This window comes from Pelobates fuscus, chromosome 2, assembly GCF_036172605.1.
Source record: "Pelobates fuscus isolate aPelFus1 chromosome 2, aPelFus1.pri, whole genome shotgun sequence".
Classification (NCBI taxonomy): Eukaryota; Metazoa; Chordata; class Amphibia; order Anura; family Pelobatidae; genus Pelobates; species Pelobates fuscus.
In genome coordinates, this window is record NC_086318.1 from 267,255,235 (window position 1) to 267,276,750 (window position 21,516).

The following is a 21,516-nucleotide window of genomic DNA, read 5'->3' on the forward strand; positions in this document are numbered from 1 at the left end:
GAGCTAGATGAAGCTTGACCGGAAGTCTGAAGTGGCGCCAAATCAGGATATTCGTTTCTAATGGGGGTGGGTTCTGGTTCCGGAAGGGGAGATTTAGTACGAGGGGGGGTGGATCCTGTACTGGAGGAGGAAGCGGAAGTGGATGAGGGTAATGAGGGGAGGGGTGCAGGACTTCCTGCGTTTGCGTCACTTCTTCTTAACGGAAAGTAAGGGGGCGGCAAAGGGATCTCGGACTCAGGGGGCGTGTCCAAAATGGGCCTAACACCAGCCCTAGTGGACGAACAAGTCCTAGCTACCATGAGGCAACACTGTTCCTCGTGGCATGTCCGGAGCCATTTTGGCGAGTCATTTACGGCCTGTCTCCAACAATCAATATAAGGAAACTGGCCGTAAAGTTCAGGCCTACCTGATACAGCCACGTGTAAGCGCTGTACCAGAGTTGGATCCAAACTGCCACGTGGCGGCCATGCCGCAACCAAAGTAGGCCACTCCCTAGTGCACAAAGTGACCAAACGTACAGGGGACATCTTAACCCCAAAATCACAAACTTTGAATCCCTTTTTAAAATTCTTAACCATACATCCTAAGGGATCCGGAATCGTTGACTGCGACGCACCCATATTTAACAGTGGAACGTCGTCGACAACGATTACTATACACGCGTACTATTCAACAGTCACACCCGTTTCCTCTGGCAACAGCACCACGTGGTATGGTTACCAAGTGAAACGTACACAATAACAATAAACACTCAGGGAATTCCCGTACACACACAGCTGCTACACCAGTCACTATATAATCAATATTATGCCCTTTGGCGTAACTACACAGTCACCCACGCTATAATTCTCTATATACGAATTACCCGTCTATAACACACCCCAGTAACATCGTCTTTTACAAATAGCGGTTACAGTACGGTTAGCATAGGTCAAAGCACAAGTTAAGGTCACAATACAATTATTAGTGGTTGTGGTGTTAAACATGCAATGGACGACAATGATTAGTACTTATTATATAATGTCAGTAAATATACAGGGTTATGGTACCGTGCACTATAATACAGCAACACACTATTAACACTCTCGCTAGACGGCTGAGCTCGCGCTATCTAACAAGATATACACTTTACTAAAACAATCGTTAACACATTTACAATTCCCAACTAAACTATTGGCCAGTACCTTGAATGGACTACCTAAAACTATATACACCCGTTTTGGTTAGCCACACTGCCCAATCACCACATATATAGCGAGCTAGAGAACCGAATTTACACAGACGCCTCTTAGTCGCACTATACAACGAGCTAGAGAACCGAATTTACACAGGCGCCTCTTAGTCGTACTATCAAAAGTCTAGTGGGTTCCAAATTTACACGCCTTCCCACTTAGCCCAGATAGGATGAGAACTAGCGAACCGAATTTACACAGGCGCCGCTTAGTCTCCCGGTCCCTCCGACCTAGCGAACGTAATATACACCCTAGAACGCTAGTCTAGACAAGACACCGGTGTCCGGCTAGGGCTATCTTACACCAGGACCCCGCCTGACTAACCAAATCAAACGGTCTGACTAAAGAGCGTTCGATCGAGCGGTGCGCCTTCGCTCCTTCCCTCCGACAGAGGGGGCAGATACAGATTCAAAAACCCCTTTGGGCCTACCGCACAATCGGTATACCCCTAGCGGGTCCTGCCGTCTAAAACAGCAGTTATCTTACCTCCTCGTTCCTGAACCTGAGTTCACACTCATCGACGGGGACACCCCAGCACTTCTCACGTAGAGGCCGATGATCTCCTGGACAACAGACCAGTGGCGCCGAGACGAAGGGAGGTCCACGCAGAAGTTCAGGGGTGCAGCCGTAGAGAACGTGGGCAAAGATAGACCGTCTCACGCCTCCGCCTCTCAGCTACCGTTGAACGATGAGCTTCCCGGCCAATGCACCAAATGATACCGGAGAAACTGACGGAAGCCAAGCACAGAGAGATGGACACAGGTTTCTTCAGGAAGGAAGAGATTCTTTATTGGATCACCGATCGGGACTCAGAGGGACTAGCGTCACCAAAATACAGCAAAGTCTGAGTACTGAATACATAGAGTACATTCCTTATATAGCACTGTAGCTCCTCCCACAATTAACTACACCCACACATACCCTTAACCTATTTAATGAATAGAGTCTAAACTCATCCATCCGGTCTAACCACGTGGCTCATCTGATACAAAGGAGAGGGACGCGTAATTCCAGTTCTTACATTCCTGCACCTGGTCAGTACAGTGATGACAGTATCTTAGCTACGTGTAATTAACCAACTGATACTACAAACACATATACATACATATGCCTTGTGGCAATCTTAGCCTGCTAAACTTGTATTTTACTGGAATTACATCACAGTCTGACTGAGACATTTGCAGCTGCAAATAAATCAATGTTGCTTCCTGGAATATGTCTCCATTCTTTTATGTGCTTCTTATTCTTGAGTTTCTACAACCAATCCATTTGTTTTTTTTATTTTTTTATTTAAAAAAAATTTAAAAATAACAAAATGGTCACCCTATCTGATGCACAGTCATGTTAATCGTATCAGGCTGGCAGCACTGTGTAATCCAAATGAATGAGAGTCGTCTCTAGAGGGAGACATATGCAAATTGTAAAGAGAAGACTACACTTTTAACCCCTTAAGGACACATGGCATGTGTGACATGCCATGATTCCCTTTTATTCCAGAAGTTTGGTCCTTAAGGGCTTAAAGTAAATGCTTTAAATAAGAGCAGAACATGCAAGTTAAGTTTGTAGGTGAAAACATACAAATATTGAAAGAATGTAATAATAAGAAATAATAAAAAATGTCCATAAACAATAAAACCACATTTGTATAGTGTATATAAAGTAAAATTAACATGGAATATGTGGAATGGCTATATAAAAGATGAGGGGATACACAAAAAGGTAGTAAATGAATAAATACATATTTAAATACAGTAAATGTATAAAATATATATTTTTTTGATTAGTCCACAACTCCTGTGCATCCATATATAATTTACAGGCTTCCCACAGACTCCTGTTGGTGACTATGGTGTACAAATATCCATATGTGGTGGAAGTTCCCAAAATTACTTATTAGAGGAAGGTGATGGGTCTCCTGGCGACTGTTTTTCAGAGGTCTTTTGATCTAAACTCCAGAGTCCAGGGCTCAGGGTTAGTACTCCCTCATTACAGGTGGTAATTGCAAAAATATAGGATAGTTTCCAAATTTTTAAATACATTTGCTAAACATTAGCAGTACCATTTTAAGCCTACCATTTAGATTACTTGTTTCTCTTCTAATCCCCCCTCTCCCCCCTCCTTCCTTCCTATTGTTTTACCCTTTTCCATGTGTACCTTTGTTATGCTAGGTACAGAAAAAGCTGAGACACTGTTTTGTTTCTTCAGCTCATTCAATTTGTTGTGGGGACAGGCGTGTCCGGGTGTCAACTTACATTCTGGGGTTATGGCATTTTCCAATGATTTATTCATGAAGCTTTACCAGTAGCCACTCATTGACAATAATAGTATTAACTGCAGTACACTGGAGTCAGCACAGCCTTCCCTACAAAACATTCCTCATATACCAACAGCAGGGAGAAAAGAAGCCAGTGGGCATAATCCTTTGCAGTTGTAGCACAACTGCTTATTTGAGATTTCTGTTGGACAGCAGGCCTTATGGATTGACTGCTGTGTGCAGATCTGTGTTTAACAATGTATTATCTATTATCATTGTGTATATCAGGGCTCAGCAAATCCCAGGCACCACGTTGCTTTGGTGACTAAAAAATGTGTCCTGAGATCTACTGATTGGTAAATGGTACTGTGACAATTATCTATTATTGTGTATATCAGGGCTCAGCTGACTTTCTACTGTTTGGTAAATGACACTGTGACAATTATCTATTATCATTGTGTATATCAGGGCTCAGCAAATCCCAGGCACCACGTCGCTTTGGCGACTAAAAATGTTGTCCTGAGATTATGTCCCGGCAACCTTTTAGAGAAGTTGGCTGTCCGGGGTAGCCTGGGAGCCATCTGTCCACCTGGGGTAGAGTAGGAACCTGTCATGCGTCCAGGGTAGCATGGGAAGCCACACGGGGGAGCAGTTAGCTTTCTGCAGTTAATCTCTGCTCCCTCATGCTGTTTAGCTAATGCTTCCTCAAAGGAAAACTTTGGGAGGATATTGTGCATGCAAAGAAAAAGGCTGAGCCAATCAGCATATCCTTATAGAGATACAGTTAATTAATGGATCTCTATGGGGAACATTCAGCGCCTGCAAGCAGAGTGTGGAGACGCTAAACATAGGTTCATACGTAAACATAGGTTCAACATCTAGGAATCACCTCTATTGGCCATCTGAGTGACTGCCACTGGGAGTGTCCCAATCCCACACTGTAGAGATTGAAAAGCCTGCAGGGACATGTTACAGACAGCAGAACAACTAGATTAAGCTGCGGTGGTTCTGGTGACTATAGCATCCCTTTAAGAATTGTATTTTTCTAGTTCCAAATGAAACTTTTAAATCAAGAAGCCAGCTAAAAAAGTTAGGAACCAGTCTTTTTTAAACTAACAAACACAATTGTCAAGCCCCAGTATATACATAGTATTCTGTTTATCTTGTGTATAATAAGTGTATGTGTGTGTATTAATTTTTCAACCCCCCTCCTATATTGCTACCAATGACAAAGTCAGAGGAAAACGGAGGGTCCTAAAGAATAAGTTCAGGGAATTAGGAAGTAAACTGTAGAAATATTACCTGTTCTGCTCAATATAGTAGGAATGCAGTGGGAAATTAAAAAGGTTAATTCAAGGCTAATGTCCTGGTGTAGGAAGGAGAGTTCTGACTTTATAGAGCACATTTTGATATTGGTTACAATCTTTATAGTTGTGATGGATTACACATTATAATGAAGTGACATGGAAGACTTATTAGTGATTCTGTTGATCCAGACCAGCAGTCAGTAGTGAATGAGAGTGAATTGCCAGTGTTCTCTGGTTAGAACATTGTTTTTACTTTCTGGACCACCTTGTGATGAATCTTTGGCAGCATTTTGGTTTTGTAATACTTTTCATTATTCAGTATGTACCTTGGCTTTAAGTGACTCTATTGCCGGGAAAACAAACAGTTTTCCTGGCACTGCAGATCCCCTCTCCCTCCCACCCACCCCAATCCAAAGTTGCCAAAGGGGTTAAAACCCCTTCAGTGACTTACCTGTATCCAGCGCCGATGTCCCTCTGTGCTGGGTCAGGCTCCGCCTCGCTCCTCCCATCTGACATCGGCGGGGGAGACCTATTGCGCATGTGCGGCCGGCGGCGGGGGAGACCTAATGTGCATTAGACTTCCCCATAGGAAAGCATTGAATAATGCTTTCAATGCTTTCCTATGGGGATTTCGGCGACTCTGAAGGTCCTCACATAGCGTGAGGACGTCCCGTGTCGTTATAACAGCCACTAGAGGAGAACTTAACCCTGCAAGGTAAATATTGCAGTTTATGAAAACTGCAATAATTACACTTGCAGGGTTATGGGTAGTGGGAGTTGGCACCCAGACCACTCCAATGGGCAGAAGTGGTCTGGGTGCCTGGAGTGTCCCTTTAACTATGGACATCAAGTGCTTAAAGCCAGAGTCAGACACTATTGTAAATGACTGGTTATCCGTAACAATCATCTCTGTAATTGCTCTGTCCTTAAGTTCAGATTTTTCATCTGACTTTTGCCACTTTGTGTGTTTCTGAAATGGGTCTTTTATATTTGGCTGGGATAGAGTTGGTGTTTCATATGATTTCCTTTCTTTTGTTTTCTGTGCTTCAATAAAAAATGCAACATGATGAATTCTTAGATGGGTCCAAATATGTGATGTATTCTTGTTTTTTGCAGTTGCAGATCACATGCTCACATTGGTTTTGCATGTGTTGCACGTTGCCTGTCCTGGGGAGGGTTGAGTAAAATAGTCCCAGACTATACTTTAACTTTTTCTTTGTGCATCCATCTGCATTGAAAAAGTGTTACAGGCTACAGTGAGGTTTAGAGTAAGTTGTGGTTGTTAAAAAAACCCAGAAACAATGTCAATATAAATATGAATGACTGAGATCCCAGCATGTACAGTTACTGATGCTGATAGTGTAAATGCTGCCAACCGTCATATTCCTGTCATGCAAACCCGGCCAGTACATAATGGGATGAGATGATCCTTCCTAGCCTAGAATATATGACTACTAGGTGCTATTAGCTTTTAACTTATATGAGCAGTGCAGATTTACGAACAAACAATACAGTGTTTACATTTCCCAAAGCTAGACACACCAATAATCATTCTTCGCTAAGAAATACCTGGACAAGGAGGGATTCAAATAATTATATATAACACTAAAAGCTTGTGTTGGCCTAATTACTGCTTTATATTAAAAACAAAGATAGTGTTACCTGCACTCTGGCCTAAATCCCTACATTTACATTTAAACAAAATGGAAGCTCTTTAGTTTTATTCCAATGGCCATTTGAATATAAACTCACCTGTCACGTCAAGGCAAGCCCCAAAAGGTGAGTCCTACACCAGCCATTAGATTTGCTGATATCATCCAAGAATCTCCAATGAGACAGGAAGGGGTATTTTTTTTTTTTGCAGTGCATATGTTGCGTACAAACATGCTTTTGCGGTACCCTAACGACATTCCTCATGCATGGTATCATACGTTACAGTAGGGATATTAGAAAGGAATAACACAATTTTATAATATGATATTAACAAGATAGAAATCAGGTTTATGTTAGTATGCATAATGTTAACCAGGTTTGGCATAACTGTCTTGTCAGAGGGGAAAACCATGATAAATTGTGTATGCATTAACCCACTAGAGTCATTGTACATCAAGCTAGATTTACACGAACAGGTATGATACATGAAACATGCTGAACAGACGGCACATTCAGATAAACTGTGCATGTGGTAGCATGTTAAAAGCGTCTGCACATCTATCTAGTGGTTAGTCAAGCGCAGGCTCGGTAGTCAAGTTATGGTTAGACATTAGTGGGCCCACATAGTGATGCTTAAATCCACCTGATTGGTACGCATACAGTTCAACGCGTAATGACTCCTACTGCACTTTTCTATGATGCAATTAAAAGGAGAGAGAGTCAGTGAAGAGGCAAAACGACACATGGTTTAAAAAAAAAAAAAAAAGGCTATGCCCACTGACTATGCACGTTATGTAAACGAGAATAAACAGGTGTATTATTTTGCCGGGCAGACTACTAAAATGGTGTGCATAACATCTGATTAACTAGGTAACTATAAGATCAAGACTACTGAAAACATGCTCGGCAAATTAAGCACATCTATATCTCTAGTCAATGAGTAAAGGCGTGAACCATCCCCAGTAGAAGCCTGCTAATTCAAGCAGGTTGGTACATACCCTCAGCATATGTTTAGCATTCAACTTGACCCCTAAAGGGACTAGCTATGTGAGGCATATCACACTGGGGGGAGATACAAGAGAAAGTCCGCTGGATCCTGCAAGGGTTCGGTACCACAGTAGTGGTTTACAGTAGTGTGCGCCAGACACCCAGTCCAAGCTTAGCCGATGCCCATGTGGGAAGTTCATGATGGAGGCAGGGGATTCACTAGAGTATGCGGCACAGTGGGAGTAAGACGGTACACGGGCCAGCATCTTTGAGCCACGGACCTGGAGGCTTAGGGAGACAAAGTCCATCCCACCTCGTGGGCGACAGGAGGCCCTGGTGGTAAGTTGATGCCTGCAGCGGGTAGCTTTACGTCATTGTGGGTGATGCTTCAGGGTTAACACCCTGGGGGCCCTCGACTGGATAGGCTGATGAGTAGAGACCAGTCCTGAAGGGGTCCCTTCACTCTCTGGCTGACATCTCTACGGGCTCCCTCCTTAGCCGCTGCTGTGTGGCTGCCGCACGGCTGTCCAGTTTGGCCCAGAATCGGGTGAATAGCTCATCTAGCTGTTGCAGAGACTGCTGGACAAAGTTGAGAGGGAGCTGTTCTGCATCCTGTCGTGTTGCCTTGCAGAGGGTATGCGCATCCGCTATCTTAGCTCCATGTGTGGGGCTTTGCTGCTGCCAATGGGAGTTTGGGGGTCTGAGCACTCAGCAGGTCAGTCCAACGGAGACCAGGACATCCCCCACTGGTCCGGGGGGGGGGGGGGGGGGGAGGCGGGGAAAGAGAGAAAGTAATGAATTTGCCAATCCCTGCAGTGTTGAGTGGATTAAGGAAGTTGGGCGCATTTCCCCTCCACATGCGTTAGTAGGCCGCAACCTGCTGCCGCGGGTCCTGTTATTTGAGGGTCTTGAGAGTGGTTTCAATCGATTCAGGGTAGTTTTCCGCAGGTAGGTAGCTCCTCAGATAGACCTTCCCAGCCCGGTAGCCCAAGATATCTCCGGTGAATCAGCACCAGTCGCAGGAGCTGGTTTAATTCACATCTGGCTAACTCAAGCTGCAGGCTCCTGTTCGGCTGATTGGAGTGTTTGTTAGCTGCCTTGGCATTCGAAAAGGGAACTTCCTAAATGGCTTTAACTCTTTGTATACCTGGAGGTGCTGTTACAGTAACCATCTCTAATGAAACATGAGAGGGGTGTTTTATAAAATTAAAGAGCCTTCGTTTTGTTTAAATGTACATAGGGAATTTAGGCCAGAGCGCAGTTAACATTCTCTTTATTTTTACTATGTATTTTGAGCTGTTGGATACTAAGCTACTGCTGCTGTAAGTGGGATGCTTTATCTTTGTACTACTTTATATTAATTGCATAAAGAAAATCACTGATCCCAATGCTATAATAGTATCATCGGTGTGAGTGTGTTTATTGCATTTAATATTATGGGGTGATTTGAAAATGTAATGTGGTATTAATAAGGACAGCAGAGGTGTAGATTAGACCATATATATTGAAATGATTTCAGCAAAACAATTTCATCTACACACAGACAGCATTATTAGTAATAATGCTGTCTGTGTGTAGAGGAAATATTTTTGCTGAAATAATTTCAATATTATTTATTATATTATTTACTAGCACTAGTCAGTTGTCCCCAAACTCACTTTCTCATCTGCCTTGAGCTGTGCTCCACATGCTTCTGGCACCTGCTCACAGCAGGGAGAAGTGATGATGAGAAGGACATGAGGCTGTACAACATAAAGACTCTTTGGCTGGCGGCTGGACATGGAAGAAGGCATGCTGTGAAGGTAAGTATTGTATGTTACAAAGGGCACTGTGGTGGTTGACAGGTTGGAGCTCTGGTTGATATCAGACAGAAACATCAGTTTCACCTTCTGCCTCTGGTTTGGTGGTGCTTCTGCGTTCTAGTCGTGTTCCTCCTGAGCTCACAGCAGGGGGAGAGGGTTGAAATTAGGTTGCACAACTTAGCGCCTCATTGGCGGCTGGTCACAGAATAAGGTGTGCTGTGAAATAAGTATTAAAATAAGCAGTAGTAGTATTTTATCCAACCTTATATTGGAACTGATCTAAATCAGAACTGGTAATTCAGAACTGGACTTTTCAATACTTGCACAAATTTTAAATGCCATATTGATGATAAAGTGTTGATGAATTCCTTCTGAATATAATACTTAAAGGGACACTATAGTCACCTGAACAACTTCAGCTTAATTAAGCAGTTTTGGTGTATAGAACATGCCCCTGCAGCCTCACTGCTCAATCATCTGCCATTTAGGAGTTAAATCCCTTTGTTTATGAACCCTAGTCACACCTCCCTGCATGTGACTTGCACAGCCTTCCATTAACACTTCCTGTAAAGAGAGCCCTATTTAGGCTTTCTTTATTGCAAGTTCTGTTTAATTAAGATTTTCTTATCCCCTGCTATGTTAATAGCTTGCTAGACCCTGCAAGAGCCTCCTGTATGTGATTAAAGGGACACTATAGTCACCTGAACAACTTTAGCTTAATGAAGCAGTTTTGGTTTATAGAACATGCCCCATGCAGCCTCACTGCTCAATCCTCTGCCATTTAGGAGTTAAATCCCTTTGTTTATGAACCCTAGTCACACCTCCCTGCATGTGACTTGCACAGCCTTCCATTAACACTTCCTGTAAAGAGAGCCCTATTTAGGCTTTCTTTATTGCAAGTTCTGTTTAATTAAGATTTTCTTATCCCCTGCTATGTTAATAGCTTGCTAGACCCTGCAAGAGCCTCCTGTATGTGATTAAAGGGACACTATAGTCACCTGAACAGCTTTAGCTTAATGAAGCAGTTTTGGTTTATAGAACATGCCCCATGCAGCCTCACTGCTCAATCCTCTGCCATTTAGGAGTTAAATCCCTTTGTTTATGAACCCTAGTCACACCTCCCTGCATGTGACTTGCACAGCCTTCCATTAACACTTCCTGTAAAGAGAGCCCTATTTAGGCTTTCTTTATTGCAAGTTCTGTTTAATTAAGATTTTCTTATCCCCTGCTATGTTAATAGCTTGCTAGACCCTGCAAAAGCCTCCTGTATGTGATTAAAGTTCAATTTAGAGATTGAGATACAATTATTTAAGGTAAATTACATCTGTTTGAAAGTGAAACCAGTTTTTTTTCTCATGCAGGCTCTGTCAATCATAGCCAGGGCTGCATAAACATAAACAAAGTGATTTAACTCCTAAATGACAGTGAATTGAGCAGTGTAATTGCAGGGGAATGATCTATACACTAAAACTGCTTTATTTAGCTAAAGTAATTTAGGTGACTATAGTGTTCCTTTAAAGTTCAATTTAGAGATGGAGATACAATTATTTAAGGTAAATTACATCTGTTTTAAAGTGAAACCTGTTTTTTTTGTTTTGTTTTTTTTCATGCAGGCTCTGTCAATCATAGCCAGGGCTGCATAAACATAAACAAAGTGATTTAACTCCTAAATGACAGTGAATTGAGCAGTGAAATTGCAGGGGAATGATCTATACACTAAAACTGCTTTATTTAGCTAAAGTAATTTAGGTGACTATAGTGTTCCTTTAAAGTTCAATTTAGAGATGGAGATACAATTATTTAAGGTAAATTACATCTGTTTTAAAGTGAAACCCGTTTTTTTGTTTTTTTTTTCATGCAGGCTCTGTCAATCATAGCCAGGGGAGGTGTGGCTAGGGCTGCATAAACAGAAAAAAAGTGATTTAACTCCTAAATGACAGTGCATGGAGCAGTGAAATTGCAGGGGAATGATCTATACACTAAAACTGCTTTATTTAGCTAATGTAATTTAGGTGACTATAGTGTTCCTTTAAAGTTCAATTTAGAGATGGAGATACAATTATTTAAGGTAAATTACATCTGTTTTAAAGTGAAACCCGTTTTTTTGTTTTTTTTCATGCAGGCTCTGTCAATCATAGCCAGGGGAGGTGTGGCTAGGGCTGCATAAACAGAAACAAAGGGATTTAACTCCTAAATGACAGTGAATTGAGCAGTAAAATTGCAGGGGAATGATCTATACACTAAAACTGCTTTATTTAGCTAAAGTAATTTAGGTGACTATAGTGTCTGGGTCTATATATACATCAGGCTAGCTCTACCCTGTTTGAATATTCTCCACCATGAACAATTAAAAATGTTTTTGCTTACCTAGTTTATTTAAATATTGCAGATTAATTATTAAAGGTTACTGCAAATGTATACTTTTAGAATTATGTTTTACAGTTAAAACACTAATCAATTATTATATATATATATATTTTTTTTTTTTTTTTTAGGGCTGTGTGGCATGATCCAGAATTGTACCCATCATCATGGCAACTGGACCCAACAGAGGGCCCAAACAGAGAGCGACGACGTTTACAAAGGTGCTACTTAACAATTCCAAACAAGTATATTCTTAGGGACAGGCAAAAACCACAAGGTAAATTATTAATTTTTTTCATCTCACTTGTATTTATAATCTTTTATAACCTTACAGAATATTACAAAATACAATGATGGATTTACAAAAGCAAATCTATACTATGCTTAAAGTATTTTTACTATTGTGACTGAACTGTTACATAGGCACATGCATATTGTATTTACTTTTACTTTCGTATATAGAAAATGAATCTTTCGTCACTGAAGTGATCTGCCTGAAAATTTAGGTCGGGACTGTCCGTATGGGTAGAGCCCAGGAGCATTGCTAGGGTCGAAAATCCACCTGGGCCTGAGTCCAAAAATAATTTGGTGACCCCTCACTAAAGCTCTAACCCTGTCCCATCCACATACCCCATCCCTGCCATTCCCAGTTCCACAACTTAACATGCCTCTTGGCACACTCACAGTTACTTACAGATAAACATACACTCACATAGCCAAAGACGAGCATACACAGGCACGTACAAATACACTCTGTATGCATTTCCAAATACACACAGACAAGCACAGATGGGTATATACGAACAAACAGTCAAGCACAAAATCTGACACTACTGCACTCTCTGTGATACACTACTACACCACACAGTGTTGTGCACAGTAGTGTATCACAGAGCTTCACAGCTATAAAACACAGAGTAATGTGAATTTGTATATAACAGTGTTTCAAAGTAATACACCTTGCAATTGGGTGCATGTAACTAGATCTGTTCGTTTTTGATTTGTGGTGTAGTTTGTGTGTCTAGGGGCTGTAATGTGTATTTATAGGAGATACAGTGCATGTGTGGGGGTTTTAGTATTTGTGTAGTGGACGCAGTGTTGTTCTCTGGGGATGAAGTGTGAGATAGTGAATGCCGCTTAAGAAAGACATTAGGCGATGAGAGTATTCACCTTTTTGCTGCAACAGGAAACACAAATTACTAACAATTTCCAGGCAATTAAGCACATCAAAATCAATCCTATCACCATCACTATGGGTTTTAAGAAATTTGAAACCATATTGTTAAACCAAACGCCAATATATCCCATCCAGGAGAAGGGGTTCCATCCTTCCTTAGATATATCTCTAGCTTGTTGTTGCAACTGTTTTGTTTATGTGTGCCTCTATGGGGTCATGGGAGTCCTCAACCCAGGTACAGCATTCTGAGCCTATGATAGCACAAGTTCCCCCTTCTATAGCTAGCAGATAATAGAGAGCCATTCTGGTCTGAAGGGCAACTTCTCTGACTTGGGCTAACTCTTCATTTAGGGCATGGATAGAACTTGTGGTTTCATTAATAATCCCATCCATGATACTAGCATATTTATCTTATTTGTTAATTCGACTCCCCAACCCGTCCAAAAGGGGAACAACATTCAGGCTGTATCTGCAGATGAGAATAGTTATCGCTTATACCTAGTTCCCCCTTGGGATATTTCAATCAATGAGATTTTTGAGCGTGTTCTAATGGCTGGTACAACTCTTCCTATGGTACAGTTATCCCATGCTCCCATGGGAAGGCATGAGTAGGCCTTACTGCCACAAATGTAATAGAGTCCTTGTCTCAAGACCCTGGGAATTATCTTACCATGATTTCCCAGCCACTTTTGAAACCATACCATATTGTGATGCACATGACTTTTACAGCTCCACTCATCTTCGGCTGTTTGTTCAGGGCAAGCACACGTGGGGGCACACAAATCTTTCAATGTTGGGCAAAAACATAAGCTGTTACAACCGGTATCTACCATATTGCATGATGTATCATTAGGTTCCATGTTAAATGTGAAGGAAGCATTTCTACAATCTGTTTCCCCCGCATGTACCATAGGTTAACTGGCAAAGTGACCTTTTATTTTTGCTATGTGATTCATGTACATGGGCCCCACACATATTGTAGGTGGAGAGATTATACCAGCAATTTCTAAATACCGTATATACTCGCATATATACATTTTTTGTGCTGAAACCCCCCCCACTCAGCTTATACTTGAGTCAAGGTCTGTATTATGGTAACTTACATTGCCATAATACAGACCAGGACCGCCGGGCTTATTACAAGCCCGGCGGTCCTCTTGGGGGCCGGGAGCAAACTGTAACTTACCTGTGCAGCAGCTCCGGTTAGCTCCCTTCTCCTCCGCTCCGTTCAGCTCACTGTCTAAATCTCGCGAGACCCGCGGCCGTCAGAGCGTTGCCATGAGACCGAGGGATTTAGACAGTGAGCTGAACGGAGCGGAGGAGAAGGGAGCTAACCGGAGCTGCTGCACAGGTAAGTTACAGCTTGCTCCCGGCTACCCCCTGCACAGCCCATCCACTGGATCACCAGGGATTGAGATAGCCCCCTCTCTGGCCAGGCAACAAGCAGGGAGGGGGTACGGAAACTTTTTTTTAATTAAAATAATTAAAATAATAAAACATTAACAATACTAAAATAATCAAAATAATAAAATAACACAATAAAATATTAACAATACTAGAATAATCTAAATAATAAAATATTAACAATACAAAAATAATTAAATAAAATAATAACCATATTAAAATAAAAATGCCCTCTCCCCCACCCAGTTTACACACACTACACAAACACACACACACACTCTGCATCATATACACACTCTGCATCATATACACACTCTCCATCATATACACACTCTGCATCATACACACTCTGCATCATATACACACTCTGCATCATATACACACTCTGCATCATATACACACACACTGCATCATATACACACACACTGCATCATATACACACACACACTGCATTATATATATACACACACACACTGCATTATATATATATACACACACACTGCATTCATACAAACACACTCTGCATTATATACACACACTACATTTATATATATTTATATATATATATATATATATATATATATATATATATATATATACGAAAAAGCAATAAAGGGAGCACACTAGGTCTTGATTATAGTGCAAAATTATTTACTGCATTCCCAATGAATACATAGCTGTGGTTTAAGCAAAAAAAATCAATGTTTCAACCCTTCTGGGTCTTTATCAAGATCACAGTGACATGTACAACATACTTTCAATATATACATAAATGTGTAATGAGCTTACCAGTAAGATGATCGGACAGTCGGCAGACTGAGAAACCCGGAAGTGTGAGACACCACGTGAAATCGTGCATATGACGTGTTACGTAAATAGCGTAGTTGCTAAGCAATCACCCGGTTCAGGAGAAACCGGAGGAAAACTCTACACAAGCCTAAAAAAGTGTGTAAAGAGAAACACTAAGCCAATATATCCCGAGGTCTGCATAAATAGATCTATGCATGTGCATAGTCAATGTGAAATAAAACAAACGTGCAGAAAACATCAATGTGAGAAATTACAGTGTACAAAATATACATAGAGCATAAATGCAGAACGGGATCAGGCTATAGCAGATACAATTAGTTGGAAAGTCATTCTGTACTATATACCAACATCAATTCTGTAAGGCATATTTTTACTGGTATGACATAGTTTAGGCATTGGGCTAGAGGCGTATATTTATATTCCAGCTGGACATAGTATATTTATAATAATGTGTACAAACACATCTAACATTCCCATTCAATCTGTTTGGACCTGGGCATAACTATGCCCTATACATATCTGCATGCTATATCTTCGAGATTACCTAAAGACTCTTTTTTGGAAGATTCTCACATATTTATCAAACAAATGAGAACAAAAATGTATACTAATTCAGATTGCCCACTATAGAAGGGAATGTATGTGGTTGTACAAATTAAGGAGAAAAAAAACGGAAATCAACATATTTCTCTATAACATAGAGACAGGGAATTGCAAATTGGTTACTATAGTCTAAATAAAAGCACAATGTTGAACTCAGGACCTTGCTTAAGGATCCCTAGGTTGTAACTATTAGGACATAACAGAGTTGTCTAGCTATAAGTTTACTAATTTAAAGAAACATGGACAAAACAAGGTTTTCATTAAGTCCATTCGGGGTCACTGTATTTAAATAGTGGATCCAATGGGCTTCACGTTGTAGGAGCAGCTTGGATCTATCGCCTCCTCTTGGTTGTGCAGGGACATGGTCAATTGCAATAAACCAGAGCAAAGGTAGATGGTGTTGACTAGCTAGAAGGTGTTTAGCAACAGGTTTGTCGGTCCGTTGATCTCTAAAAGCAGTCATGATTCCGGACCGGTGTCCTCTAATACGATCTCTCAATGTCATGTCGGTTTTACCGACGTACGAAAGTCCACAGGGACAGGTGATCATATATATGACATGTGTTGTCATACATGTGATATGGTGTTTAATGGCCATTCTTTTACCACTATGTGGGTGGGCAAACGTCGATCCTGTTAGCATGTGGCTGCAGGTAACGCAGCCACTGCATTTAAAACAGCTTTTTTTCTGAATAAGTGGTGGCTTGGCATAGCAGTGCCGTGGGTCATTTCGAACCAACAGGTCCCTTAAGTTACGGCCCCGTCTATAGCTGATCATTGGTCTCTGTTTAAATTTATTAGGGAGACTTTGATCCAATTGAAATATATTCCAGTTTTTGTATATAGATTTTTTGAGAGAAGGGGTTGCCGTATTATATGTCAGTGGAAGAAAGAGCTTTTCTTTTGTATTGGACTTCGCTGTCTTGATTTGTTTAAATTTATTCCAAGCTTTATGCTTTGCATCGTCTAGTATCCTGGGGTGGAATCCCCTTGCTAAGAAGCGGTCCCGGACTTCCTGTAGTTGCTGTTCACATTTGACTGGGTTGCTATTAAACCTTAGCACTCGTAGAAACTGTGATATTGGCAGAGAGTCTTTAATATGTTGAGGATGGAAGCTGGTGGCCGATAGTAGTGTGTTACGGTCAGTCGTCTTCCTGTATAAAGTAAAGCCCAAACGATTTTCTTCCTTGAAGATGGAAACATCCAGGAATTCAATATTGGTTCTGTGCCAACTTAGTGTAAGAGTTACCGGAATTGGTAGGATATTAATATTTTTCACCATCTCCTCGAGTGTGGTTATGGTTCCTTCCCAGATCATGAAGATGCCATCCACATATCTCAGATATTTAATTATCTGGTGTTGGTACTTAGGTAGAATATATGTATTCTCGAACCAATACATAAATCCGTTAGCATATGCCGGTGCCATGGCCGCCCCCATGGCAGTGCCTGAGGTCTGTAGATAGAAATGATCCTCAAATTTAAAGTAATTGCAGGTTAGAGCAATATTTAACCATTCCAATAAATATGGAATCGGAGGGCCTTGGTACGTCTCATCTTGATGCAAAATTTCACTAATAGCTTCAATACCCTCTTTTTTAGGTATTATAGTGTAGAGACTTTGGACGTCCATGGTGGCTAGAATGATCTCTTTATCAGTTAGGTTTATGTTTTCTATCTGTCTAATGAAATGTTGAGTGTCAAGTAGGCACGTAGATAATTTTCTTACACTGCTGTTGATATGAAAATCGATGAATTGGGCAATAGGCTCTAGTAACCCTTCTTTCGCTGATACGATGGGTCGGCCAGGTGGATGTTCCACATTCTTGTGTATTTTTGGTAGGGTATACATAACCGGGTGTTTTGGATTCTTTACAAATAAAAACTCTGCAGTGTGCTCATGCAGGTAGCGATGTGCTAGTCCTTCCTCAATTAGTTTTGTGATTCTCTTTTGGAATTTAGCAACTGGGTCAAATGTGAGTTTGAGGTATGTCAATTTGTCCTGTAGCTGTCGAATAATTTCATTTCTATAGTCCTCATAAGATTGAATTACAACAGCACCGCCTTTATCCGCAGGCCGAATTATGATTTTAGGATCTTGCATTAGATCCTTGAGTGCTGTATGTTCTTCTAGAGACAGATTGTCCCGGTGTGGAGGTGGTGTAGTAAACAAAGAATTTGTTTCATGTCGTATGATTTGCATGAAGGTCTTAATCGAGGGATTAGGTGTATATATGTCCTTCTTGTTCCGTTTTGGAAAAACATATGTTTTGCTTGGAGGCCCTTCTTTCATAACCTCGTTGCTATAGAGGGTTCTTTGTAGTTTGTATAAATCGATTGCCATCTCAAATTGTTTAGGTCGAGTGACAGGTGTAAATGTAAGTCCTTTCTGCAATACTGAAAGGTGGTTGTGGTCCAATATCTTTTGTGATAAATTGAATATGGATATTACCTCCGTTGTCTGGGAGGTTTTCCCATGTTGCCTGTATTTCTTGTGACCCTTTTGTCCACGTCTAAGGTGTCTCTTACGTCTCTTCCGTCCTGTCTGTTGGTATTGTATGTCCGTGGTGGGTCGTTTGAATGTTCTCCTGCTTTTAAAAAAGTAACTTGCTTTGAAGTTTGCTGGTCAGCGTGAGTGTCACCTTCTGAAGCTGATTCTCCTGAGCTCACATCCACTGTTTGTAGTGATGGCTTTCTTATTTGTGTACGAAATCGTGGAGGCGGGTTACGTGTATTTGAGTCTGAACCACTTAACCAGCGGTAGACTTGATGAAACTTGTAATCATGGTTTACCTTTTCTAATTTTACCTTCTTGAAGCGGATGAGTTCATTCTGGTATCTTTGTATATCATCTTGTAATTTTAATACAAAATCTGTAGATGGTATTGATTGTAGAACACTCACATGAGTAAGTTCAAAATCTTGTATTGATTTTTAACTTGAACTAGTTCCATTCCGACCTCTTCAATTACGATCACTATCCAGTCTAGAGAGCGTTTATTGGAGATGTTCATCCATTTCTTACTGAAATCGGGGTTTTGTCTCCCTATGGTTGGAGCATTTTTAATACGAAAGCCCCTGGGGATACGTTTGGATCTATAATAATCGGACAAAAACACTCCGTGTAGGTCAAGGTCCACCTCCCGTTTTTTAAGTCTGGATAGATCATTGTAGAGATCCTTAGCTGTATGAATATGTGGTAAATTCTGTGAGCTGCGTGGCCATAGTACAGATTGAGCCTTTTCTTCAGTAATAGATAACGTTTCCGCTGTCTCCATTAGTGCCCCAGCTTGGTGTAGAAAATCCTCCATGCTGAAAAGATCTTGGTAGCTGTACCGAAATCACCATTAAGGTAATACGTCTAATTTGAATGGTGGGGGTGCTCAGGCAAGTGCTACGCATGCACTTCAATATGTAGAAACAAAATCCAGAGCCAGGCACTCCTCCTTACCAAAAAAACTCTCAAACATAAATAAGCCTAGGTGCAATCCCGCGTTCTATATACGAAAAAGCAATAAAGGGAGCACACTAGGTCTTGATTATAGTGCAAAATTATTTACTGCATTCCCAATGAATTCCCGTTTTTGTTCTCCTTTGTTTGATAAATATGTGAGAATCTTCCAAAAAAGAGTCTTTAGGTAATCTCTAAGATATAGCATGCAGATATGTATAGGGCATAGTTATGCCCAGGTCCAAATAGATTGAATGGGAATGTTAGATGTGTTTGTACACATTATTATAAATATATTATGTCCAGCTGGAATATAAATATACGCCTCTAGCCCAATGCCTAAACTATGTCATACCAGTAAAAATATGCCTTACAGAATTTATGTTGGTATATAGTACAGAATGACTTTCCAACTAATTGTATCTGCTATAGCCTGATCCCGTTCTGCATTTATGCTCTATGTATATTTCGTACACTGTAATTTCTCACGTTGATGTTTTCTGCACGTTTGTTTTATTTCTCATTGACTTTGCACATGCATAGATCTATTTATGCAGACCTCGGGATATATTGGCTTAGTGTTTCTCTTTACACACTTTTTTAGGCTTGTGTAGAGTTTTCCTCCGGTTTCTCCTGAACCGGGTGATTGTTTTTACTCTTTCTACGTAGTTGCTTAGCAACTACGCTATTTATGTAACACGTCATATGCACGATTTCACGTGGTGTCTCACACTTCCGGGTTTCTCAGTCTGCCGGCTGTCCGATCATCTTACTGGTAAGCTCATTACACATTTATGTATATATTGAAAGTATGTTGTACATGTCACTGTGATCTTGATAAAGACCCAGAAGGGTCGAAACATTGATTTTTTTTGCTTAAACCACAGCTATGTATTCATTGGGAATGCAGTAAATAATTTTGCACTATAATCAAGACCTAGTGTGCTCCCTTTATTGCTTTTTCGTATTTATAACGCGGGATTGCACCTAGGCTTATTTATGTTTGAGAGGTTTTTTTTTGGTAAGGAGTAGTGCCTGGCTCTGGATTTTGTTTTTATATATATATATACACACACACACACACACACACAGCATTCATTATATACACACACTGTAAATAAATATTCAGTTAATGTAATTTTTTGGGGATCTAATTTTATTTAGAAATTTACCAGTAGCTGCTGCATTTCCCACCCTAGGCTTATACTCTCAATATGTTTTCCCAGTTTTTTGTGGTAAAATTAGGGGCCTCGGCTTATATTTGGGTCGGCTTATACTTGAGTATATACGGTATGTCCCTTGATCTGAGAGAGCATTATGATCTACATCTATTTGAACCTTAAAAATATAATCTGTTACATTCAAATCATGCATTGATATTGGTACACCTATTAAAGGGATTCCTTTATGAGTGGCAGGGATATGGGAACATATCCAGCAGTCAGTAGCATTCAACTGCTTGGCAGTTTGTTGATGTAGAAGCCAGATGGAATTTGTTTGATTCCCGCCGTACACCTGTGCGTGAAGGTATAAGACACAGAAAAACAAGCAGGGCAGTACATGCATGTTGACAGTTTGTTAATCCTTTTTGTCCTCAGTGGCCTCACCCTTTGAACACAGGTTTTTATCACTGACCTGGAAATCTACTATCGTACAGTGGGAAACGTGTATCCAGTTTGGTTTCCCTTCCACCTTGACTGAGGTGCGTGTGGTCATTAATACCTTGTATGGGCCATCAAATCGGGGCTCTAAATGTCTTCTCTTGTATCTCCTGCCATCTCAGTTGCAAATTGTTAGAAACCTGGTGCAAACCAAAATTTATTGACACTCGCGATCATTCCCTATTTGGAAACATGGAAAGGGAGATGAGATAAACTGGCTAGAACAGGATATAGAACTGGGGGCGGACACAATCGACCATCCCCATGTTTCCAAAAATCGTTTTCCGGCTTGCAACCAGCATTTTTCCACTTGCTCTGAGTTTGGGAACCTGTTTGGTTTTGGAGGGTCTTTAAGACTTCCATTGTCAAATTCTCCACAGTTTTAGAGGACTCTTGGAGAAACATGAGAGCTGCCTTCTTAGCTGCTTCATCTACCCTGTTGTTACCCATAGTGATAGGATCTATTGCTCGCTGATGTGCCTTGCATTTGATAACCGCTACGGCTCTGGGTAGCTTCACCTTTTGTAGCAAATCCTGTATGAGGTCCACTAGAAACCCCACATGAAACCTCTATGTGCCCACAGTAAGCCAAAATCATGGAGGACCCCAACGGGAGTCAGTATATATGTTCACTGTCTTCCCTTCTGCCAATTCACATGCCTTGGTCAGGGCAAGCAACTCAGCACTTCGTACCGAGTGCATACCAGGATCAAGGGGCTCAGAGGACAGAATGGAGGTGTTGTCCGATAGTAGAGCACCAGCTCCTGCTCACAATCATGTGGGTGTTGCTCCCAGGGTAGCTGGATTTAAA

The 21,516-nt window shown here is 41.0% G+C and overlaps 1 protein-coding gene across 4 annotated transcripts in view; it reads left to right on the top strand.

Annotated features, from left to right (window-relative positions):
• The window catches only part of LYST (lysosomal trafficking regulator), a 710,683-nt gene that overhangs the window by 455,288 nt on the left and 233,879 nt on the right, over nt 1–21,516 (top strand). For all 4 annotated transcript variants that reach the window (XM_063443375.1, XM_063443377.1, XM_063443378.1 and 1 more), the window contains one exon: nt 11,731–11,876. In XM_063443375.1, coding sequence (XP_063299445.1) covers nt 11,731–11,876 — 146 coding nt within the window. The remainder of the gene's footprint in view (nt 1–11,730; nt 11,877–21,516) is intronic.